The 25,948-nt window shown below is 41.4% G+C and overlaps 1 protein-coding gene across 2 annotated transcripts in view; it reads right to left on the bottom strand.

Moving 5' to 3' along the window:
• Positions 1–11,739: 11,739 nt before the first annotated feature.
• LIN9 (lin-9 DREAM MuvB core complex component) overlaps positions 11,740–25,948 on the bottom strand; it is a 64,462-nt gene continuing 50,253 nt past the window's right edge. For both annotated transcript variants that reach the window (XM_032766507.2, XM_032766508.2), the window contains 5 exons: positions 19,372–19,452; positions 16,208–16,333; positions 15,699–15,881; positions 15,407–15,504; positions 11,740–13,139 (listed from right to left, as the gene is read on the bottom strand). In XM_032766507.2, the coding sequence (XP_032622398.1) occupies positions 13,034–13,139; positions 15,407–15,504; positions 15,699–15,881; positions 16,208–16,333; positions 19,372–19,452 (594 nt within the window). In that variant the 3' untranslated portion in view covers positions 11,740–13,033. The remainder of the gene's footprint in view (positions 13,140–15,406; positions 15,505–15,698; positions 15,882–16,207; positions 16,334–19,371; positions 19,453–25,948) is intronic.

Raw genomic sequence — 25,948 nt, 5'->3', positions numbered from 1 at the left:
CATCCTGTAAATATGGCCTACATTCTTTGTTCCCAGACAACTGAGTAAGCAGTATACACCTGAAGCAACTTTCAATATTTTTGGCATTAAATCTACATTGATCCCCTCCATCTGGGAAGCATTTATCAGACGTCCCTGCCCCTTGCACTCAACTGTGAGGAATTACACCCATTAGTTGTGAGTGGGTGGGAGTGAGAGAAGAGATGTTTTAGTGACACAGGCCTCTGCTTAATATTTACCTATAGGAATTTCCAGATGTGTGTAGCCTATATCTTAAAAACAGAGAACAAATCTTTGCTGCAGCAGGTATGTTATAAACCAACAAGCACAATTTACTGTGAGATACTCCCTAAACAAAACAGGAGAGAAGATCAACAGGAGATAACTTTATTTACCATTTCTCAGTCTGTAAGGTACATAAAGTCCTTCCACACCCTAAAGCATACCTTCAGTGTATATACTCAAGCGCTAAAGACTGGTAGGAAAAGAAAAGCTACATCCTCTAAGAATTCTAGGAAAATGTTTTGAGAAGGACTAAGTACCAAGGTGTCTGGCCTAACAAACTTGACAGGGACTCATTAAAGGCCCAGGCCTGTGAGAACACTACTTAAGATGCTTGTTTGCATTTGCAGAACTGAGCCCATAATGCATGCCCGTATTGTGGTCCATAGAGCTTTAAAATGAAGCCCCTGCCCTGTCCTTCTCTCTCTAATAACTGCAAAGCAAGAACAGAGCTGATCACCAGCAATGAAACTGCAGTTGAACACACACCTATTACAATGATGCATGGCTCTCTGGCAATTTATCAATGAGGACCTGGGGTTGGGGACACCTGTGCATTAAATCAACTGAATAGATTAACTGATTGCAAAGAAATGCCTGTAATCAATAAGCAAGGAAAGGAAAGTTAGGCCAAAAGAGAGTATAAACACATCATGCCTGTTAGGGAATAGTGTTTACAGTCATTTGAAACAAGGCACACAGTTTTGCTGGTAAATGTACATAGAGACAAACAATGCTATAAATGGTTATTGATGCCTATTTAGCTGGAGCTGTGGTTTAAATAGTTAAAAGCCCAGTAGGGGCATGGCCAGAACTGCAAGATTCAAGGAGGGATGCACCTCCAGAGTGACCCACCAGCTTCACAATCAAGAAGGGTCACTGTGTACTTTAATGGATAAAGTACATTGCTCAACAACAGTGCAGTAACAATCCATTTATAAGCCTCCAAGCCCTGAGAACTATTTTATTCAGGGAGTACCCTACCAAACGAAGGCAAAGGCATGTCATGTGAACCAAAGGGTCTAAGGAGAATCGTTAACTATTGTTAATTACAACAAACAACACAAGTCAAGTGTTCTGATGGGTTTTGTGATGACTGCCTTCCCCCCTGCACTCCACCAAACAACCATCAGGTGACTACACTTTCGGGTTACCACTTTTATTTATGATGGATTAAAGCCAGTTTCTTTCAAATGCATGTCATTGTCGAAGGGAAAAGTTCCAGCACATCATGATGTAAAGGATGGGACTCCATAAAATACTGATTTGCATCTTCCACCTGAGGATTGTCCAGATTTCTAATGTTTTGTATAGGGCCAGCCCATATGTACAATTCCTTACCCGGAAATCAGAGCTTCCCCTCTGAATTTCCACCCCAGAGAACTTGGTTTCCAATCGTTTCTTTTATTAAGAGTGACTGTTTTCGGCACGTATCAACGTTCGGATCGTTCAGGCACCAGTTGAAGGGGTTTGTTTCCTCTAAAGCCCCCCCAAACAGCTGCGTGTTAAATCAATCGAAACATTTTCTCCTACAGCCCTTCCCGAGCGTCCCGTTTGGCGGGAGTGCAGAATACAGGGCAGTCTGGTTACTCTACGTGTCTCAACCTATTTCTCTTGACCTGTCCATGTCCAGGCGCCCATCCCTCCTGCTCACACGCCAGCGTTAGTGTTAGCAGCTTGGATTGCTGAGAAGACCCCTAGGAATAAAGCTCGCAGGGGATGGGCGCACCATAGGTTCGCACTTTTCTCCTTTTGAGTCAATCTCCGTCCTAAGGAAGCGACTATCATCTGTCTCTCTCCCGCCGCCCCCCGCCTGCATCCTAAAGAGATCGGCTGGCTCGGGAAGCCTTTGATCACCCGAGACCAATCTCCATCCACCCTCGGGCGTCTGGCCTCTGTGCTCCCACTATAAAGAGGAGCTTGGGGAGGGAGCCTAGCGGGCAGGGAAACCCAAACACACTGGTCTCTCCAGCCCGCTCAGCCACTGCAGCGCTCTGCACCCCGCACGTTGGGCAGAGCCCCATGGATCTCTATCCCACCCAAAATGCAGCCCATGGGGGGGGCCTTGGCCCGCCGGAGGGCCGCTTCCCCAGCGCCTTCTCCACAGGTAGGTCCCAGCTCTGTGCGCACCGGATCCCCGCTGCGCCCCAGCCCTAGCTCGGCCCAGGCACGCGTTGACTTGCATTGTATCTCTGCAGACAGGAGTGAAGTGGCCGGAGGTGGCTGCCCTTCTCTGTCCCAGGATCTCAGCCCGCCCGCCTCGGCCACTGTGGCCGCTGCCTTGCCTGCCCCGTTCCCCCGGGACGCGGCTGAGCTGGTGCCTTCCATCTCCCAGCGCAGGAAAAGGACCAACTTCACCACAGCTCAGCTGGAGACGCTGGAGCTGGTCTTCAATAACACCATGTACCCCGATATCAACCTGAGGGAGAAGCTGGCCGACATGACCCAGATCCCGGAGTCCAGGATCCAGGTGAGTAGGAGACTAGGGCTCTCGTGTCATTTGTAGGGGTGAGGCCAGGATCCCGCGAACTGTCCGTCTCCAAACTCCCCAGCCACTTCGTGTGCGCGCTTCCTTGCCTCGCCTTGCCACGCTGCTCCCTTCTAAGAACAGAACAAAATCGCTCGATCATTAGACATCAGGCCCAGATAACCAGCTCTTTGCAGCGGCGAACATGCTTTTTCGATGAGGCTGATCCTGCCAGCTCTCAATCTCAGCTCACTAGGCTTCATAACACTGCATGGTGATGGTGACACATGTCCACATCCCTACGGCTAATAACTGATCTCTTCCCAGGTCTGGTTCCAGAACAGACGTGCCAAATCCCGGCGGCAGCGAGGGAAACCTTGTAGCAGTCCAGCAGCTGCAGAGCCTTTCCCTAGCCACAAGGCTCCTGCCAAAAACACATATCCAGCGGTGGGCATTCAGCAGCACACCTCAACCACAGAGCCGCACCATGACTACCAGGCCCCCGGGGGTCCTTCAGGGGTTGCCTACGCTACCCAGCCTCATTTTCCCAGCAACCGTCCAAGCACTAGCATAAAGGCTCTGGAGGATCAGCAACCTCATTACGCGCTGTCGGGAGTAGCCCAGATTATTCAAATAAAAGAGGAAAACGCGGGTCCGTACAAGTGGCACTCCACAATGCCCTTACAGCCTGGGCTCCGGGTGGATTTTGAGAGCGTCCCTCCAAATAGGGCTATCGGATCTGAAATGAATTTTCTAGTGCCCTCTCTGCCCCTTTCAGCCGGGGCGAGTAGACATGGCGGCAGGGGGAAGCTGTGTGGTCCTCATGTCCAAACGCCGCAGACCATGTGTGGACAATATTCGCCCGTCTCTGATGCAGACGACACCAGCGGCTATTCTGAGTCCAGTTCAGAGTGGGAGGAGAGCACCCTAAGTGGCTTCAGAGGAATCTGAAGAAACCATTCAAGATCCGCGCGGGGGTGGAAGAAGGCAAAAGGAAACACGTGTAAAAGTTACTTTGAAGTAACTTTTTGTAATCACGGAGTTTTGAAAACGGCGAATTTCTGGCGTATCTTTTAGAGTGATAGAAATAAGTCTTGTAAGGCACAGGTCCCTTAGGAAAAGGGCATTTATTTGTGAGCTCAGGTGTCTGGCGAACAAAACTGCTAACCAACCACCTACGTGGTGTAATTTTATCAGCCAGACAACCTCCACCTAATCCAACCTATTTTACTCAGGAAAGGGAGATATGGCAAGAATTAAGTCCGTGATAATGACTGTGAAAGAAGTAGAAAGCAATTTCTTAGTTTCCTTATTTTTAAATAACTTACAGATAAACACTTGTTTGCCTATTAGGCTACGAGTAAAAAAACCCAAAGGGGAGTGACTCGCACAACGCCCTATCTTGTTTGCAGAAAGCAATTGAGAGCGCCACTGATGAAACTAACCAAGAGGGAAGCTGGAGGTTACTGTAATCCTAGAACTTTTAAAACCCAATTCTCTCACCTCTCTTCCTAAGTCTCCTAGCAGCAGCTGTTGAATAACATGTTGCAGAATGCCTGTCTTTCACTGAACCCTAAGAGGGTCCTAAAACTCCTTGCTGCCAAACAGGAGGGAGGGAGTCACACCCAGGTCACTGGTTTGTGTAACATAAGGTTAGTAAATGAATACAGTGTTGGAAAGAGAGAGAGTCCCATGTGCAATGTTATCTCCTCAGTGTAATTAAATGAAGCTTAGTCTTCTCAAATGTGTAAGACTTCAGATTATTTCATAGTTAAGATTGCATTCAATATCAACAAATTTAGGAGTGTACAGAAGACCCAGTATTTCTGGGCAGTTCCACTCTCCTCCCCCCTTGAGATACATACAAGTGTTATTTGAATACAGTGGAAGTGTGTATAACAGAAATTACCATGATGCATACAAAACTGTTCTCTCGCTTGAGGATAAAATTAAGTGCAATAGTAAAACTTTTTTACCTATTTATTTTAAATAAGTAGTTTTACAAGACTCACACACCTATCAGATGAAAATATAGCGCAGTTTTTAAAGTAAGACCAGACTATGATCCTCAGTTGACCTAGCAAGGAAGATAAACTGGCTAGTGTGTTTTGTTTTGTTTTTTTAATTCCACTAGTTTGTTTATTTTTTGCATCTTTATTTAACCTTCTGTAGAAGGTTTAGGAAATGCCTGGTTCTATGTTTTGGAAAATCTGTGACATTTCTTTCTGAGAAGAAAAATAAATAATTTGTTATACTGCCTTGCTTTTCCTTATGTGCCATTTTCTAAATTCCTGAAAGCAGGGACCAACTCCTCCACTATGTTGCATTTCTAGTGTGGAACAGACTAGGGGGGAGAGGTACTGGAGTATCCAATCTGCAGCTTCTGTTGCTAAATTAGGTCAAGAAACCTGTTCTGAGAAAGTGCAGCTCAAGATTGAATTAGATAGCAGGTTTGAACAATAGTCAACAAAATGTGTTAATTTACCTCTGAGTCATAATTTGATTTAGCACAGATGTTGCAGGGGGGAGGGAGAATTAAGTCTTAACTGCCCTTCTAGCAGTGTACAAAAAAAAGTTTGAAATGTTGAACCAGCAAATTATGTAAATCTGAAGTGCCCTACCACTCCATGAATTAGGTTAGATGTTAACCAAACCACACAAAAATACATCAATCTTTCTTCAGTTAGTGTCCTCTTAACAGGGGTGGATAGTAAACTTTCTTTGCAAGGCTCTAAAAAATTCCCCTTCAGAAGGCTCCAACCTCTTGCAAATACTTAAACACAGATTTAGCTAAATTTTAAGCATCTGAATAGTCCCATTTATTCTGATAGTGCTATTTGCCTGCTTTCATGTGACTATATAATTTTCAGATTTAGTGTCTTGGAATCTAAACTGGCGTTCAACTAGTATGGGGAAAATTCCCACAGGTGAAAAGCCAGTGTAAGCTGAACCTATGCTTAAAGCAAATTCTAAGTTTAAAATTTTAAACATCAGAATATCTTCAAGAATTAATGAAGATTTCCCACAACAGATCTGTAATAGCAGCTATCTAGGTAAACCAACTGTTCCTGTAACCTCAGATAAGGTGACTGGGAATTCTGTCACCTGTCCTTCCTCCAAACTGGCCTGGAGGAGCTTTTCAACAGTGAAAAAAACCTCCAGGGTCACATTATTTCTGCTACATTCCCCACCCAAATCATATCTTGGCTGACGGCAGGGGTGGCCAAACTTACTGGCCCTCTGAGCCGCATACACCAATCTTCAGAAGTTTAAAGTCAGATCTTCAGCCCTGCAGGAGATGTCTGATGGGGCTTGGGGTTTCAGCCCTGCTGCCATTGAAGCCCCACAGCCTGGCAGGTGTGCCCTGTTGGGCTGAAGCCCTGAAACAACCCCCCCCACCCCACTGGGCAGAAGCCCCTACCCCACCACCCTGCTGCAAGGCAGAGGTCCCAAGCTCCCCCCTCAGTCTAATAGGTGGAGAACTGAGGTGGGGGGGGGGGAGCTCCACTAGCCACATTCTAATAGTAAAAGCCGCATGTGGCTCATAACCCACAGTTTGGCCACCCCTGGCCTAGGGTGACTGTGCACAAGGTTCATTTTCAGCTGGAGTGAGGAAATAAAGGAAGGGCTAGAGTCTCTCTTGCACTTTGTCCCCTTTGCCTTGCCACCACTCTTTTGGCACAAAGAGGCCTTGATGACCCTCTTGTGGGGGAACCCCTAATGACTCTGTTGCCAGTGTAGACAGCTCCTATGGCAATCCTATTCTTGGACTAAGGGGAGGCAGTATGTCTGTAGCATGCTACATTCAAAAAAATCCCTGGAGGGCTGACGACTCTTTGGGAACTATTGCTATGTGGCATAGTTTAGAGATCCCTGGGTTGCTCTAAACTACACTGAGGTTGGGGCTAGCATAAAACTAGACAGGGAATCAAGAAGTCACAACTGTCTCCGATGACTCCCTTGCTTCTCTGCTGTGACATGTGGTAGTCCTGCTAAACAGAGAACCTGGGCCTACATTTTTAAATGACTTGCCAAACGCTACACATGCAGGTGGTGGCAGAGTTAGTAACAGCTCCTGAGAAATCAGTTCGAAGACCCATAATTATCCACTAGACCATGGTGCTGCTTGTGCAACAACTTCAAATCTCTGTATCTAATTGGGCCAACTTAAAATAATAATGCTTACCTTTTTAATATACTCTGAAATCTACAGACGGAAAAGCTGTGTGTAAATACAGAGCATTATTAGAAATATTTGTTGAGGGGGTTACTAAGGAATTGTTTAAATAGGTCATTTGTCCTGGCTGTAGCCATTGATGGCCAGCTGCCAGCATAGCTATGCTATGTAAATGATTACAGATTCCATGGCTAAAGGGACATCTGTGATCATCTGCTCTTTCTGTATAACAGCCCATAGATCTTCCCTGGAATAATTCCTGTTTGAACCAGAGTATATCTTTTAGAAAAACTTTCAATCTTGATTTAAAATTTTTTTGCCAGTTGAGGCTACACAGGTAAAGCTACTATAAACAGCAGCTTACAATGGTAAAACGTCCCCCAATTTCAAGCAGGGGTAAGCCACCTGGGTAAAAATTGTGGCTTATAGCATCTACACTAACAGAGATTTTTGCTGGCTGTTCACGGCTGGAAACCAGTATGGACCAAGGGCTGAGTTCCATAGTAATATGCTTTATACAGTGTACACTGAATGAGGCAGGTCTCTTTAGGAGCCATTAGTAGTTTTGACCACAGAGCTAATTCAATTTAGTAATCTTATAACACATGCATTTCATCTATTTGAAATGGTCTTAATTTACTTACCTAGCAGGAAAAAATGAAGGATGTCAAAAAAATCTGCGGAAATTCCAAAATCAGTGAACTTTGTTTAAAATACCATTAACAATTGCTAAGTGACAATATTATAGTAACCTCTCACATCATTTAGAAAGCCCAGGCACTTAAAAGTAATTAAATGAGTAGGTAAGGATATCATTAAACTTATACTTCCCACATGATAAGACTAGTGTATGTTTTATTAAGTATAAAGAAATGGAAGATTTCTTACCCAATCATTTCTTTCAAGTAGTAGTATCCCCCAGAATCCTAATGAATGGACTAAGCCTTTTTTCTGCAGAATTCTCAAGTTTTTTTTTTGTCAGAAGCACCAGGAATAAAATCTGTCCTTCACTTCCTGCCACCAGAAGAGTTCTTCCAAAGCTGCAGAGATACTCAAGATAGCTAAGCACAATATGAACATCATCTCTAATACACTTACCTTTACACAATTTCATCAGTCTGGAAACCTAAAACACATTCTGGCAATCAAGACAACTGCTAGGGTAGGTCAGATTGAGATGGAATTACTAGAAAGGAAATTGCCCGGCACTTTCCTTTCTAGTAATTCCATCTCAATCTGACCTACCCTAGCAGTTGTCTTGATTGCCAGAATGTGTTTTAGGTTTCCAGACTGATGAAATTGTGTAAAGGTAAGTGTATTAGAGATGATGTTCATATTGTGCTTAGCTATCTTTTAGTAGAAATTTTCCATTCTACTATATAGTCCATCCAATAGCAAGTGGAAGGTAACAGTGTATCACGTAAGTGAGGAGGGAAGAAGTAAAGCAGAATTATTAATTTTGTTTTCATTAAGGTAGAATATATAAATTCCTTCATAAGACAATTTTTAAAATTACGCAATTATTTGGTAATCAAATGGATGCCTCCACAAAAGAAGAGAAACCTCTTTTGTAGAGTTCAATAAATGTATGAATGAATACCATGATCCATGCCCTCCACATTTCCTGTTCATTGTCCCCTAGGAGCCTTGTAGGGTGAGTCTTGATTCTCCTCAGGGAATGGACTTCCCAGAAGCACAGTCATATAGTTTAAGGCCAGAAGGGACCACCAGATCATCCAGAGTGTCCAAGTGAAGCAGGATTTAATTGTCTTGGGAAGGGCCATTTTGAGGCTATGAGGCCCTGGTGTTTTGGATGGAATGAGATAAACATGACCGATATGTATATGAAAAAGAGTTGTCAAGCATTTGAACCTGGAACCTCTTGTACATAAAGTGAGAATCAGACTTGTAGACCAAGAAAGCTACTTGGAAGCAACTAAGCTATTTGGTTTCCACCAAGCAGATCTTTATCAATGACAAGTCTAATTCCTGGTCTTTAGATTGTCACTCCATGGTATAGCTCTTCTTGAAAGATATGAGGCTTTTAATAAGGGCTTGAATTAGGGGCTTGCAGAGACTTGGTGACCCAGCAAATTTTGGCTATTTTGTGCCCCAGAATGTAGGTCTTCTTGAAGAAAAGAGTCTAGCCCTCATGATTGAAGAGATATTTTTCCAAATGTGAACTAAATGTAAACTGAAGCAGTAACGCCTGAGTATGTCAGAAAGCCTGAAACAATAGCTCTTTCACTTCATTTAGTTTTAATTTCATTCAGGTGTTAATTCAGATGTCCAAAGATGACAATTTAAATGGGAACATTTCTATTTCCTTGCTGGTCAAAGCATGTAAGAAAAAGAGAGAAGTGATCAGATGAAGATCTGCAGTACTTGGAAAGACAACTTTTTTGGCATTAGGAGTGGACTGCACTTGGTAGAGTACAACCACTTAGGTCTGGTCTGAATGCACTTTTTGTACTGATGTAACTATATTGGACTACAACAATTAAATCAGTACAAAAACAGTGCATAGACTCTTTGGTATACTTAAATCAGTTGCACCCCCTATTGTAGATGCAGTTATATCAAATTTCAGTACATTTACTGAAATAAGCTTTATCAATAAGCACTTTTCTATTGCTATTGCTGTTGCTGTTTCCACATTAAAGGTTGCAACTATTTCACTTTCTAACCAATATAGTTAAATTCTGTAGATAAGCTTTACATTTACCCCACAGTCTGACCTGTGGTTCCAACAAGTCAGAGGGAAAAAGTAGGGGCCCAGGAAATAATCTGAGCATTACCAACGGATAGCCAATCCTGCAGAGCCCAGCAGGGCTTCCAAGTTCCACCAAGGAGAAGTCAAGCAAAGGGATCCAGTGAAGACCTGCAAGATAATTGTAAGGGTGATCTAAGCCCAAGGAGATCAGCAGGTAATCTGAGTCACTCCAAGAAGAAGATCAGCCCAGCAGTGGCCACCTAATAATATTTTGAACATCTGCATGATGTAAGTGGCATTTCACTTCGGAGTCTTAAGTGGGCAGAACTCAGAAGAATACCACTCCCCCTTGGTCAAGCTGATCCATGTTGCTAATGATGCCTGCTTAGCTGCTTACAAAGCTTGGGAAACAGTACAGACCTACCCTTAGTCTCGTGGACTATGGGATCTTTTGGGCATAAGTCCCCTTCTAAAAGGGTGACTATGTCTTTCATCTTTGGAGCAACTGCTGTACCACCCTTTGGTACCAGTGATGGTTCCTGTAACATATGAGATTTCCCTGTGGTTTAACTTAACGTTTTAGTGTTACTTGGGTGTTCCAATACATATCGCATGAGGTCCACTAAAGAGGAGAGTAGGAGAAGCCCAGCTTCAAATTCTGTTTGGAGGACAGACATTTCCCCTTAGTTTTGGGACCTTCTTCCTCTGTTTTGCCTTATCAGCCTTGCAGTTGTAGTATAAAAACATGCAAAGGAAGGAAAGTATGTGGCTCTGTTGGCCTTGACTGAGCATGGGTGCTTCTCTGCTGCTGTGTACTCTCTTTAGAGGAGTGCACAGAGAGCCCAGCAGAGCTATTGAACTGGAGGACCAGAGGGTTGAAGCTTCAATGCACAGGCAATCCCACAATGGAGAAGAGGGAAAGAGAAAGACTTGAAATTGAAATGGGATCATTACTGCCTGAAAACTGAATAAAAATAAAAGGTATAAAGCAAACTGGTTGAGTTCTTCCAAACTACTAACTTGTTCCACTGCTGCAGGGAGAACTTAAAGTGGTGGAAAGTGTGGTGGGTCTTAGGGCCAGAGCCCCCAACAACACATGACCACCTCAAAACCGTACAGGGAAGAGGCACTATCATTTCTTAATGATTGTGGGGGAATTCTAGGATGCATATTTCATCACAACACAACAATCGGATCCTACATAAATATTATTCTTACGTTAGTGATCTCAAGATTTAAACATGACATCCTTTCGGAAGAGTAATGTACACAATTCATTTAAGTTCACATTAAATACACACATTGTTCAACCTTCAAATACAAGTGCACATGCATAGTTTTACCATAAAAATCGATATTATACAGTTTTTCCTATTACAATAAATATATTACTCCATCCCACAGCAATTATAGGTAATTCAACAAAAAAACCCAACAACTTTCAATTGATATTTTCTGTATTCTTTGAAAGAACATATTTAGACATCAAAATCAAGATAATATATAAAAACAATGCTATCATCACTCAGAGATAAGATTGTGGTATTGTGATGAAAATATGTCTCTCTTTATATTTGATAAGAGCATCTATATTATGTAGACATTGCCTATTTGGCAGCCTGATATTTAGTATACTAAAGTCCTCATCCAAACATGCAAGTAGTCCCACTGACATCAGTCAGTAAGTACCTTGATGCAGTGGGAAAGACTGAGCACTTTGTGGTTAACCCTACTGTTAATTCGAAGAATGTGGCTGATTGGTTCTGGCAGAGGACACTTTACCAGATGGAAGATAACACCACAAAGTAACAGAGAAGTAGGGGGGAAAGGGAAAGCATATAAAAATATTCTAGGGTAAATCCTCACAAAATGAGAAATTTAGGTTTAGATATGTAGATTTTCATGTGCAATTCATTGGGATTACCACTTAGTACTCCTCTGTAATTTCCCTTGTAGTTTTTAAAATCTCTCCTAAAACACTCACATTGCCAAGCAAACAAAATGCTGCATTTTTGTAAATTAAATTATCAACATTTTTTCTGTTCAAATGAAATTAGACCTACCTTTATGTGCAAGAAGTTTGCATTTTTGTAAAATATATCAACTCTCATAGGTCAATTTATTCAGAATTAGAAATGTAATTGAGAATAAAAGATTTGTGGATTTCTTAATTAACAGAACAAATTTAGCTAAATATAAACTCTGCACTAAAGTTTTGCAGTGGCACAATACCATCACAATACAGAAGCATTTTTTTAAACTATACAAAATTCCAAAATTGAAAATAATGTTTACATTCTCTTTATACATTAACATATAAAAGACCTCATTTCATGAGGCATCCAAAAGAATCAAAACATCTCTACCGCTATCTCTGAACATTCAAATCCGGAAACAATTTATTACACTGAAGCTTTACAAGACTATTAAACAAACAATCCAATAACCACTTTTTTACAAGATTAACATTCCAGAATACACTTGGAGGCATTTTTTAAAAACAGTTCACAACACTGGTTATCTCATTTGTTATCAAAATCTTTTTATTTATATATGTTGGGAATGGTTGAATAACCAGTTATCTAAGTTGAAAGTTGTGCAAACAATAAAAATGGAAAACCAATATGTTATCAGTCATTTGTATAAAATATCAATTACAGGACCTTTTGCCCTGTATAAAGGGAAAAAGCCATAGCACATATGTTCCTGGGAATTTAGCAGTTATGTTTTTCTATTCCTTCATTAGACTCCTTATATAAGTTATGATAAATTAAACATTCCAAAAAGATATTAACTGATTTATAGAGCAGCCAGTATCCAAGTGTACAATATCTATTCACTCTCATTTATTTTCTGTCCATATTCTGCTGCTGTTTCATAAGGTCAGGAATACACATACTGCTTCACCACACCGTAGACTAAAGTCTGAGATGGTGACTCACAGATACTAGAACTGTAGCTTTCAAGAACAAAGGACTGCCAGACAGCCACTGATTTGTACCATTTCCTCTTCATTGTCTTCAACACATCAGTAAAGTCATCTGCATGAGTTGGGCAGAATTTACCCAAACTTTAAAAAATAAAGTTGATATATTCTTAGTTGAAATTGTATGAAAGCATATGCATATACTTTCAGTTTAAAATAAAAAATGTAGTTACTAATAGAAGTTAGCTCTTAGTAAAACTACTGTATGTATATAACAAATGGCAAAAATCTAATGTACGCAGGCCAGTAATGCTGATTTCTTAAGAAGCAGTACAGTTTACCTAAAATGGCCTTTTTAGAGGTTTTCTTTTCCCTTATCCTCCCAAAGTTAGGACATTTGGTGAAGCCTATGTAAAGGAAGAGGATTTCACAGAATTACATGCTATACACTTGAAATAGACAGCTTTTTCAGTCTCTGTTGGTGTTATTGGCTGCAAAGGCATGTAAATTTCCCATCTGGCTCAGGCCACTCTGAATGTGTGCAACATGGATCTCAACATTATTCTGAAAACAACTAAAGAAAAGAAAGAATGGTTAAATCTCACATTTTAAGACTCAATTTATTAACTTATCACACCTGAACATGACTATAATGAACACCAACTGTCTTCAAGCCAAGGTATGAAATAGGAAGTAGTAAAAGTTTAGAAAGGCCAGTGTATAGGTTTTGCATGATTGAGTTCATGGAAATATATGAATACAGTGGTTTCTGATGATGAAGTATAAAGAATGTGTGATTTGTAATTCTGCTTATAGTGAAGTTTAGTTAAGAGTGTAGTTTTCCAAAGGAGAAAAAACTACTATAATAAAGGATGCCTTTTCTCTTTAGAGAATTTAGAATACATTTACTAGTGGAAAAAAGTGATAATTTTTCTTTTAATATTTAAATTAGGGCTGTCGATTAATCGCAGTTAACTCATGCGATTAACTCAAAAAAATTAACTGCGATTAAAAACATTAATCACACTGTTAATAAATTTCAATTGGTATTCTATTGTTTAAGTATTTTTGGATGTTTTTCTACATTTTCAGATATATTGATTTCTATTACAACACAGAATATGAAGTGCACAGTACTCACTTTATATTATTATTTTGATTACAAATATTTGCACTGTAAAAATGATAAAGTATTTTTCAGTTCACGTCAGATAAGTACTTTAGTGCAATCTCTTTGTCATGAAAGTGTTACTTACAAATGTAGAATTTTTTTTTGTTACATAACTGCACTCAAAACCAAAATAATGTAAAAAACTTTAGAGCCTACAAGTCTATTCTGTCCTATTTCTTGTTCAGTCAATTGGTAAGACAAACAAGTTTGCTTACATTTATGGGAGATACTGCTGACTGCTTTTTACTTACAATATCACCTGAAAGTGAGAACAGGCGTTTGCATGGCACTTTTGTAGCTGGTGTTGCAAAGTATTTACGTACCATATATGCTCAACATTCATATGCCCCTTCGTGCTTCAGCCACCATTCCAGAGGACATGCTTCCATGCTGATGATGCTTGTTAAAAAAATAATGCCTTAATTAAATTTGTGACTGAACTTCTTGGGGGAAAATTGTATGTCTTCTGTTCTGTTCTATCTGCATTCTGCCATATATTTCATGTTATAGCAGTCTCGGATGATGACTCACCAGTTTTGTCAAAACACAAAGAAGGCACCAATGTGAGATTTCTAAGAACAGATACAGCACTTGACCCAAGGTTTAAGAATCTGAAGTGCCTTCCAAAAATCTATGAGGGACAAGGTGTGAGGAATCCTTTCAAATGTCTTAAAAGAGCAACACTACAATGCGGAAACTACAGAACCTGAAACAATCAAAAAGAAAATCAACCTTCTGCTGGTGGCATCTGACTCAGATGATGAAAAGAACATGCATCAGTCAGCTCTGCTTTGGATCATTATCAACCAAAACCCGTCATCAGTATGGACACATATATTCTAGAATGGTGGTTGAAGCATGAAGGGACATATGAATCTTCAGTGCATCTGGCACATAAATATCTTGCGATGCTGGCTACAATAGTGCCATGAGAACGCCTGTTCTCACTTTCAGGTGATATTGTACACATGACGTGGGCAGCATTATCTCCTGCAAATTGTAATCAAACTTGTTTTTCTGAGTGATTGGCTGAAGTAGGACTGAGTGGACTTGTAGATTCTAAAGTTTTACATTGTTTTATGTTTGAATGCAGTTATTTTTTGTACATAAGTCAACATTTGTAAGTTCAACTTTCATGATAAAGAGATTGCACTACAGTACTTGTATTAGGTTAATTGAAATATACTATTTCTTTTGTTTTTTACAGTGCAAATATTTGTAATAAAAATAAATGTAAAGTGAGCACTGTATACTTTGTATTCTGTGTTGTAATTGAAATCAATATATTTGAAAATGTAGAAAACATCCAAAAATATTTATCACATGATTAATTTTTTTAATCGCTTGACAGCCCTAATTTAAATCTTCTTTAAAAACAATTACATACATCAATAACTACTTGTCCAAATTAAACGTACAGTTTGAAAGACTGAATGGCAAAGGAGATTCTAGTTTATACTGGATTGATTTAAATAAATTTTTAATATTCTTTTCACATCTAGAGAAGTTAGGTAGCCTTTTTCAATAGGACTATTCTTATAAGAACTGTAGAATTAGACTCAATTATATAAATACAGAAACATTTAACCTCTGAAGTGTGTTAAGAATAGTTAATCATGAAAGATACATTTTTTTCCCTACATGCATGTATCATTATTAAAAGTTAATACCTGATATTAGAAGAATCTATTGAATTCTTGATGTCATTTAATGAATCTGTTAGTGATTTAAATTCAAAGGAATTCAGGTCACCTCCTTCTGCTAGACACTAGAGAAAATTAAGAAACAAATTTAGAATTTAATTTACAATTCTACTACATAATTGTAATTTCTCTCAAATACAATTCATGTTTTGACTTAGTTCAAGAGAGAAATTTGAGTGATGCCTATGGGCTGCCAAGGCTTTAAATTTTTGTTTATTATTTGAGAGGAAACATTAGAAATTTTTAGTAAACAATTTACCTTAATCTGCAGTAATATTGCTGTAAGTCTAGAGATCAGATCTGTCAGGTTTTCATTTTCCACACAAAGATGTCCTGTTGTTGATGCATTTGCTTGTCTAACTATCTCCTGAGCTTCTTCTTCACATCGGCGCCTCAGATCTGTTGGCTGGTCTGCAGGCTGGAGGCCTTGGTCTGGAGCAAGCTACACAGATAGAGTTAGAAGTAAAGATTAAGGGTCTGATTCTACAGCTGTTGTGTGTGAGAACTGGTAATCAACTTTAAAGGGAGTTTCATAAGTGAAGAGCCTGCAGAAATAACCAGGCCCTCATACTTTTAACCAAAACTGTCCACTGAAATCAGTGAGAGTTACTGATGTTCGGAAAGAAAGAGGTGAAAGCATATAAGACTCCAGTTACTTAAATTTTGGCATTTGTCTCTAAATGGTCTTTTTCTATATATGACATTTCAGTTGACTTATTTATATGTTAAACACAACTCAAATAAACTAAGAGGTTAGCAACATATTACCTCATAACAGTACTGCTGAACCTTATGCAAAACTTTGTTTAGGTCCTTATTCAGTTGTTCCAGATCTAGAACAATAGTTGCATATCTTCTCTGAAACTCAATACTGATTGGCATAGAATAGGATTTCTGTGGAGAAGACAATAAAGCATATGAAGTTTATAAATCACAAACACTATACATCTGTATTTACTAAAGTTGCACTTTACTGTCTAGATGCTTCCCTTAAATGACTACTTTCACCTTTATCTTGTCCTTCCTGTGAAATTTTAAGTAGAAGAATTTATACACCAATCCTTTTCACCAACATTTGTTCTACTATTTCTCCAAAATACAAACAACTTAGCTCAGTGGTTTTCAACCTTCTTTCATTTGCGGACCCCGAAAAAAGTTTGAAATGGAGGTATGGACCCCTTTGGAGATGTTAGGCATAGTCTGAAGACCCCCAAGGGTCTGTGGACCACACGTTGAAAATTACTGTTCTATGGTAACAGTAACCTTTTGTGGACTTCTTAGACTAAGGGCTTGGCTACACTCGAAACTTCAAAGCGCTGCCGTGGGAGCGCTGCCGCGGCAGCGCTTTGAAGTGTGAGTGTGGTCGCAGCGCCAGTGCTGGGAGAGAGCTCTCCCAGCGCTGCACGTACTCCACTTCCTCATGGGGATTAGCTTGCAGTGCTGGGAGCCGCGCTCCCAGCGCTGCGGCACTGTTTACACTGGCGCTTTACAGCGCTGTATCTTGCAGCGCTCAGTGGGGTGTTTTTTTCACACCCCTGAGCGAGAAAGTTGCAGCCCTGTAAAGCGCCAGTGTAGCCAAGGCCATAGTCTGTGGACACCTAATGGTCTGCAGACCACAGGTTGAAAACCATTAATGTACTTAGCTAAATGAATTTAAGTGGCTTATGTATTGTTTAGATAACTGTGGCAGATACAACTAACTGTTCCCTTCAAAACAATGAAACTAAAAATGTACAATTGTGTGTATTAGTAACCCCTGTTAAGGAACCCTTTGCATTGTGTCATTTAGAAACTAGCATTATTGCCAGACACTAATGTACTCATTTAGGACTTGCTTTGAGTTTGGTTAAGCAGTTCCACTTACTATATATTAAACTGGTCACTAACTTATAACATGGTACAAAAGGATTCCCCTTTAACGAAAACCCATCATGTCATTCTGTTTCACTTTAACCAAAAATTATTATATCAAAATTAGCTAATTGATAAAGTCTTTAAAGAATTCACAAAAGTATTTAAATGTGTATATTATTTTGGTCATGTTCAAGAGTGGCAAGTGTTTGAGAAAAGATTTTTGATTAAATGAAATACATTTTAAAGGCAGAAACTGACTGAAGACAGGCTAAGAACGTAGCCCACTGGAAAGGTATCACCTCCTTTAGTTTTATCAGAATAGCCATGAACTTTCACAAAAGTTACTGTATAAGAGGCTTATTTACAAAGTAATGAATAACGGAGGAGATTCAAAATATCTCATATCCCTATCTAGGCTAAACACACCTAAATATATCAAATTGAATATATATCATTGTTCCCCTTCCCTCCTGCTGCTTCTTTGTTTGTCCCAATATTCTTTATTTTCCTTCTGATGTCTCTCATTTCTTCTGTCCTCATTAAGTTTAATTTGTGATTTAGTATTTAAGTTATGTTCATATTTTAAGGCAGTCACCTTCTTGTAATGAGAGAAGGCCTTTATAGTTTATTTTTGTATAAGTGTCAGACTTTTAGTTAAATTTTTAAAACAAACTTTAAAAAGCGGTATTTTTCAGCATTAGATTTAAAAATAATGACAAACTTTACATGTAATTTATTTTAATCCTTTTTGCTATAGCTGCATAGATTTTAATGATTAAACTGTATAGCAGAAACAATTTTCTTTAAAAAAATTAAGACAAAGCACAGTTAATGCACAGGAGAGTGAAATAATAATGCCAGCATTGAAGAATGGGATGTGGGTGTGGGGAAGGAGAAGGAGACAGTGGACACAGGAATGGGGAAGCAGAGAATGGAGAGAGAGTGAGCGTACTTGTGCCCACAGGTGGCTACGGGGCAGGAAGGAGGCAGAGAGAAGAAATCTTTTATCCATATTAAATACCTTAAATGCTTTGTGCAAAATTTTAAGCACTTAGGTCTGGGTCCTCAAAGGGACTTTGGCATTAAGCATTGCAGTGCTCAGCATTGTAACTTTTAGGCACCTAGGTAATCATAGGGATAACGTTGTGATCAGCAAAGCCTGAATTAGGTGTCTAGGCTCCCTACACAATGCAACTGGAGTGACAGGTGGCCTAGAATGTTGTTTACAAAAGCCAGGTGGGGAGCTGCCTAAGCTAGCAAATGAGAGATGCTTATGAGAATGGTGTAATCTCAGCCCTCTGCGTACCTCAGATGCTGAGCCTGATCTGGAAGGTGTGCTCAGAGGCTGCTTAGATTTACACAAAACAGCTGAAGGAGGCCCTCCCATATAACCTATAGGGCAACATATAGGGTATTCACCTAGAACGTAAGAGAGCACTAGTTCAAGTCCACATTCTGTTTCATGAGGAAAAGGGATCTGAACAGGTATCTGCCACCGTTCGGCCAAGTGCCCTAACCACTGGACTATAGAATCATTCTCACTTGCTCTCTGTCCCAGTCAATATCTAATTATTTAGCTAAGATGAAACAATTTCAAAAGGCAAGAATGAGATAGCCCCACATCAGATATCCCACAGTCTAGTGGTTACAACACTCCCCTGAGAGGTTGTAGATAGTTGTTCAAATCTCTTCTCCATCAGGCAGTGGGGTGACCTAAGGCAGTGGTATCTCACATCACATGTGAGTACTCTGACCACTAGGTTAAAGCTTATATGGGAGCTGCTGCGTCTCTTCCAGATCATCACTGTGTGTGGAGTTAGGCAGCCTCTGTAACCTCAGGAAGTTGTATTTAAAGATAAACCGTTTTTGAAAATTTTGACCATAATGATTTGCACAAAGTCATATCCCAGGCGGGAACAGAACCCAGACCTGTACTTTAACCACATGATAATCTATTCCTCACTGATTTTTAATACTATTGTCTCTATTTGCATGAAAATTATTTTTCATTGTAGCAGATACCTATAAAACAGGATATCAAAACCCATTCAAGAACTGAAAAAGTAACATGTTTTTACCAGTTTTTCTGCTTCTGTGTTCATCTCCCTTAACTGCTTGATGTGCTCCTTCTTAATCATAAGGATTTTTGATAACCTGGTCTATAGACAAAGAGAGGAAATTTTTTTTAGGACAAACATCTTTAAACAGTTTTAAAATTAATAATACAATTATTGAAAAATATCAGACAGCTTTTGCTAAAAGTGTAAAGATATTTCTCAGACTGACTACAAATTGAGATATATAAATTAATTTTTTCTTCCATGGAAATTATAAACAGTACTTTCAGGGAACCTTACCTGAATGAAGCCAAAGCACAATGGTTGAAATTCCCTACGTAAAGACTGAGTCAATAGGATTTGTGGACATATTTTGAGGATGAAGGGAACAGAACCCTTCCCTCCCTACAGCACCAAGATATAACATAGGACTTTTGCGCAGCAAGGCTGTGAATGTAATTATCATGGGCTCCAGTAGAGATTAGCTGTTTTGCCATTGCCTTCCCCATAAGGTTTTCACCCTGTTGATGGACTCACTTGTCATGTCCCAGACTGGTCACAAACCCACTGTGTGCACTCCTGCAACAAGAGCTGAAACACAACATGGGTCTGCAGCAAACAAGAGGGCTCTAGAGGTTTTCCACTTTTTGGACTCTTCCTTTAAAACAGAAGTGCTCTGTATCTGCTGCATTTGGGGTGTAATGTGCCCACAGAAGGGGCTGCTAGATTTTTTCCAACATGCATCTAACTATTAGAAGTATGGATTGCAGCTGGGACCCATGGGTGTAATCCTAGTGCCACTGCAGTCAACAGGAATTATGCCATTGATTTCAATAGGGATAGAATTTCCTCCTGTATGATGAAGGTACCTATAATGGAATTCAGTGCAGTTGGGAACAAGGTATACCAGCATTTTCTCAGTGATATATTATAATTGAGATCTAAATGAAAGTTAGCACTAAACAGTTTACTAGCTACTTTCAGTTCCTAATCTTGTAGTCCTCTTCATGAAGGCAGAACTACCACTGAAATTAAGGAAAGGAACACAGGAACAGGCTGAATTAGTGTATGTTTCTTTGAGTTAGCAATTTATACTTGAATTTGAGTTAATATAGAACATTTATAGCGACATCGAAGTACTTTTAGTGTTTAAATATTTTACTCTATATTGTCTGCAATATCTTCTGAGAAGTTTAAAAAACATCCATTTTTTTCCTACCAATTTTGTATTTTCCTATTTGTTTTAAACACCCTCCTCCCCCCCCATTTAAACTAGAATTTAGATTTGTTTTCTTGTATTTAATTTACACCAGTAAGGAAAACATGCACAGTTCTGGGAAAATACTATGTTATTTAACATGCTCCCTCTAGTGGACATGCAGGAGCACAGTTTAAAAAAAAAATTTCTGTCTACATTCTGTTTTTATTATATCTTAATTTTTAACTCTTCCTCAAATAAAGAAAGATACTGCTAATCATTTGGAAAACTAGGTTTTAACACTGCTTACAAACTGGGACCCCAAGCAAAGAGAATCCCATCCATCAGTTTTGAACTGAAATGTAATAGATTTAAAATTAAATCCAGTATCCCCAGAAACATTTAATCTTGTATGTGAAGATAAAATATTGTCATGATTTCCATCAGTATTCCATTTAGATTGGATGTAAATATTAATGTACAAGAGATGGGCAACTGATATTACAGCAAATTCCTTTTGGAGCTATCATTTCTCTAATATGTGTAAACTTTGTCCATAATAAAAGAGGTTACTCATTCTGTGCTGTAATTGAAGTTCTTCGAGATGTCCCTGTGGGTGCTCCACTTTAGGTGTCTTGGCTCCCTGTGCTTATAATCGGAGATTTGTAGCAGCAGTGCCCCAGTTGGCTGCGCATGCGAGGCAGCCATCTCCCACCACTCTGAGTGCCTACCTTGCATGCACAGCCAACCAACCCCCAGTTCCTTCTCTAGCCCAGAGGATCAGCGTGAATGAGGTATACAGCAAGTGTGTCATTAGGGTCCTAGCTCCCCTACTCTTCTTGCAGAAGCGATCACAATAAGGAAGGAGACCTTCATTGATAGACGTAGCAATGAGCAAATCGCAAGGGGTTGCCCATGAGGGTATACAGCATGAGGTTATAGTCCCATATAAGAGTAGGGTGTTTTAGGGGAGGGTAGATGTTGGTCATGCCCTTTAAGAACTGTTTAGTTGTTGGATGAGCAAAGATCGTGATTCCATCTACCTTGTCATGTAGTGAGGTGATCACTGCTAAGTGTACCTTTATGGAGCTATTGGAGAGGCCTGCCTTTTTAAGGCATAATATATAGTCCAGGACTCTGGGTAGAGGGGCAGAATGAGGAAACATATGGTGAGCCTTGCACCAGCTGCAAAAATGTACCCAAGAGCATGTGTTTTGCCTGTGCTTGGTTTGCGACTTTTCAAGAGAATGTCTTTAACCTCTTCAGAGTAATCCTGATCCAGCCCTGTTAGCCATGGAATAACCAGGCCTTGAGACAGAGAACTACTAGGTTGGGGTGAATTACATGGTTGCCGTTCTGTGTCAGGAGGTAAGGAAATTGAGAAGGGTTCGAGAAAGTTTCACTGCCATCTGTATTAAGTATGGGAACCACATCTGTCTGGGCCATGAGCCTGGCCTTGTCTTGTCTGATTTTGTGTAAAACCCAGCTCAACAGAGGAATCAGTGGGTTGGAGGGGAGGGACACGTACTTTAGTGGTGCTTCCCATTTTGTAAAGAGGGCATCGCCCAGTGAGTGGTGCCCGAGCCCCGCTCGGGAGCAATATTGAAGGCATTTTGTATTGTGAGTTGTTGCGAATAAATCAACAGTAGGGAATCCCCACTGGTTGAATACTCAAGGGTTGGGTAGTCTATCTCCCACTCGTGGGTTTGTGAAAAGTGTCTGCTCAGATGGTCTGCTGTCGTGTTCTGAAGTCCTGGCAGGTAAGCTGCAGAAATGTCTATCTTGTTGGATATGCACCATTGCCAAAGGAGTAGTGCCTCAATGCACAGAGGGTATGATCGAGCTCCGCCCTATCCGTTTATATAAAACATGCAAGTTGTGTTGTCCATGAGGACTTTGATGGTATTGTTGTGGATAAGGTGAAGGAAGTGTTTGCATGCTTTTGTAACTGCTTGGCGCTCTAACGTGTTTATCTGTAGGTTGGTTTCTGCTGGGGTCCAGCGGCCTGGATGGTGGTGTTGTCCAGATGGGCTCCCCATCCCACGAGGGAGGCACTTGTGGTGACTGTTATAGTGGGAGCTTTTTGTTGAAATGGGACCCCGAGCAGATGTTTTGCGGTTGCATCCAACACTCGAGGGAGTCCTTCACTCTGCGGGGCATAGTGAGCCATTTGTAAAGGGAATGCTTGTGTGGTATATAGCAGGTGCGGAGCCAGACCTGTAGGCATCTCATATGCAGTCTGGCATGTTTGACTACATAAACTGTAGCAGCCATATGCCTAAGGAGTTGTAGGCAGGCCCTGGCGGATGTTTGGAGGCTGTCTGACATTATCATCATCAGCCTGGTTAGGTTGAGGAATCACTGTTGGGGTAATCTCGCTTGTGCTGAGAGGCAGTCGAGATAAGCCCCTGTAAACTCTAGTTGCTGGACAGGGACCAAGGTGGACTTTTGGATGTTTATTTGAAACCCAAGGTTGGTGAAGAGGGTTATAGTGGTTTGTGTGGCTTGTACTGCCATCTGCTGAGTTGGTGCTCTTATGAGGCAGTTGTCCAAGTATGGGAAGATCATTACCCCTAACCTGCAGAGGTGAGCTGCCGCAACGGCTAGGACTTTGGAGAATACCGTTGGGGCTGTCAGCAAGCTGAAGGATAGTACCTTGTATTGGTAATACTGATTGCCTAGTGTGAAGTGCTGAAACCGTTGGTGTGCTGGATGAATGGTGACATGAAAGTAGGCATTTTGTAGGCTGAGGGACAAGAACCAATCTCCTTTCTCTAACCAGGGTAACCATTTTGAAGTGCTGTATCCTTATGAAATTGTTGAGTTTGCATAAATCCAGAATGGGTCTCCAGTCACCGTTCTTTTTCTGTGTGAGAAAATAACAGGAATAAAACCCTCTTCCCCTGTGTTGGAATGGTACTATTTCCACAGCACCTAGTTGCAGGACATAGTTAATTCCTGGTTCAACAGGGTTTTGTGAGAGGGGTCCCTGAAGAGGGATGGGGAAGGTAGGTGGGTAAGGGGAACAGAAATAAATGGGATAAAGTAAACCTTCTGACAATTTCCAGCACTCATTTGTCTGTAGTGCTTTGGGTATAAAATCTGCCCTGTTTTTTCTTGTGGTGATTCTTGAGTCCTTTAAGGTATGTAGAGATGCATTTGTGTGTTCCACAAATAGTTTTCGTCCCCCCCAAGGGCAGGTCCTCAATTTTGGCTTGTACTTCCCTAGGAAATCCAGAGAGTTGAGCCATGATGCTCGATGCATGACCACGGATGTGGCAACAGAACAAAGTGCCGGGCCAGCGGAATAAAGGGAGGCCTGCAGGGCAATTAAGGAGCCCTCCATAATGTTAGCTTTGTATTGCTCCTTTGATTCTTCCCACATTTGTTCAATGAAATTAAATTATGAAATAATGAAATCATTAAATGAGTTGTAAGTGCATTTTGCCAACAGAGCAGAGTAGTTTGCTATGCGAAATTGCAGTGAGACCGAGGAATAGGCTTTGCATCCAAAGAGGTCAAGACTTTTCCAGTCTTTGTCATAAGGGGTGGTTTTTGACTAGTGCTGTTTTCCCTTTGGTTTGCTGCCTCTATGACCAGTGAATTTGAAGCCCGGAGAGTAAATAAGAGCTCAGCCCCTTTCGCTGGTACATAATATTTTCTATCTGACAGTTTACAGGAGGGTGGGGACAATGGCAGGTGTCTGTCATATTGTCTTTGCAGGATCCATTATAGTAGCGTTGATGGGCAGAGCTATCTTTGCTGATGGTGATGCCTGCAAGATGTCAATAAGTTTGTGCTGGGTCTCTGGCAGCTCTGCTAAAAAAATGTCCAGGGATTCTGCAACTCTTTTGGAAGGACTTGAAGTCATCTCCTGTGGTGGGAGGCTGTGGCATAATTGTTTCGTCCAGGGACGAGGATGAAATATAGGTGAGTGGCAGTATGTCGCCTTCAGAGTCTCTTCTGGCTTGCTCTTCTCCCTCTTCCTCCTGGGCCTCCGATGGTGGTAGGTTCATGGGTGACGGGGACTGGGTGGCTCTTGATGCTGGCGGGTTGGAGAGTTTAAGATTTTGGGCTCTGGAGATTGCCCAATGTGTCCCAGTATGGCTAACTGGGTGGCATAACAACGGGCAGTGGCACCCATAGCTGTCCCTGCCAGCTTTGCCCTTGCATAGATGGCTGTTGGTGTGAGGGTCATGGTTTTGGGGAGAAATGACAAGGCGTATAAAGATTCTCTTCATCCTCATCACTAGATAGTGGAAGTGCAGATCCACTAGGAGTGCCTATTCGGCTCGGTCCTGGTCTGACTGAGGTACTGTCACTGCCGAAGAGAAGGGGTACCTGGGGTCGAGGCAGGGCCGTCCTTAAGCATAGGCAGAATAGGCAGCTGCGTAGGGTACCACCCTGCCTGGGGGCACCACTCTGCTGGGAGCCCAAACAGACGGGAAGCAGTGGAGCATGTAAGAGCAGGGCTGCTGGGTCCTAGAGAGAGCAGAATTCTTCACAGTCTGAGGGAGGGAATTCACTGCTAGGGTCTCTGGGAAGGGGAGGGGGTAGTGGTTGGGGAAGGAGCTCACCTGTGTGTGTGACTCTTTCCCCCCCGGTTGAGGTGAGGTGAGGCAGACTCTGTGGCTCTGGAACCAGTATCTTTTGTTGTCCCCCATAACATCCATTCTTTTCCTCCCCTGCCTCATGGAGCACTCCCTCCTTTCTCCCTCCTCCCCAGGAGCATCCCTCTCTCTCTCCTCCCTCCGCTCCATCAGGGCTGGGTTGGGTGAGGTGCTGGGGGATAGGTGGGGGGAGGAGGCTGGCTGCCTGCCTGCTGAGGAATGAAAGTGAAAGTAACGCACTTCCTCGGCAGGATTGGAATGTCAACAGAGGGCTGGGTTGGGGTTAGCCAGATGTGTGAAAAATCAGGACAGGGGGTTGGGGTAGGGTGAGCAGATATCCCTATTTTATAGGGACAGTCCCAATTTTGGGGTCTTTTTCTTATATTGGCTCCTTTTACCCCTCCCCCCCATCCTGATTTTTCACACTTGCTGTCTGGTCACTCTAGGTGGGGGTAATTGGTGCCTATATAAGACAAAGCCCCAAATATCGGGACTGACCCTATAAAATCAGGACATCTGGATCTGGTCACCCTAGCTGGGGAGCGCCTCTCCCCCAGGCTGGCAGCTGCCAGTGATCCATCTCATCCGGGGGGAGCTGCACAGGGCAGGATGAGCTGCTGTGGCTCCATGGGTGCCCTGTCCCTGAGATCAGATGCTGTGCTAACTTCACCATGGTCTGTAAGGCTGGTGATGGTGCCCATTGGCGTGTGATTGGACCTGAGGGTTTGCTGCTGCTGTTGCCACTCTGTACCCCAAGAGGTGGATTTTGGGGTCCTGCAGTTTTCCACCT

This window comes from Chelonoidis abingdonii, chromosome 3 (genome assembly GCF_003597395.2).
Source record: "Chelonoidis abingdonii isolate Lonesome George chromosome 3, CheloAbing_2.0, whole genome shotgun sequence".
Classification (NCBI taxonomy): domain Eukaryota; kingdom Metazoa; phylum Chordata; order Testudines; family Testudinidae; genus Chelonoidis; species Chelonoidis abingdonii.
Note: the sequence above shows the minus strand (reverse complement) of the source record. Positions and strands in the feature narration are given on the sequence as shown.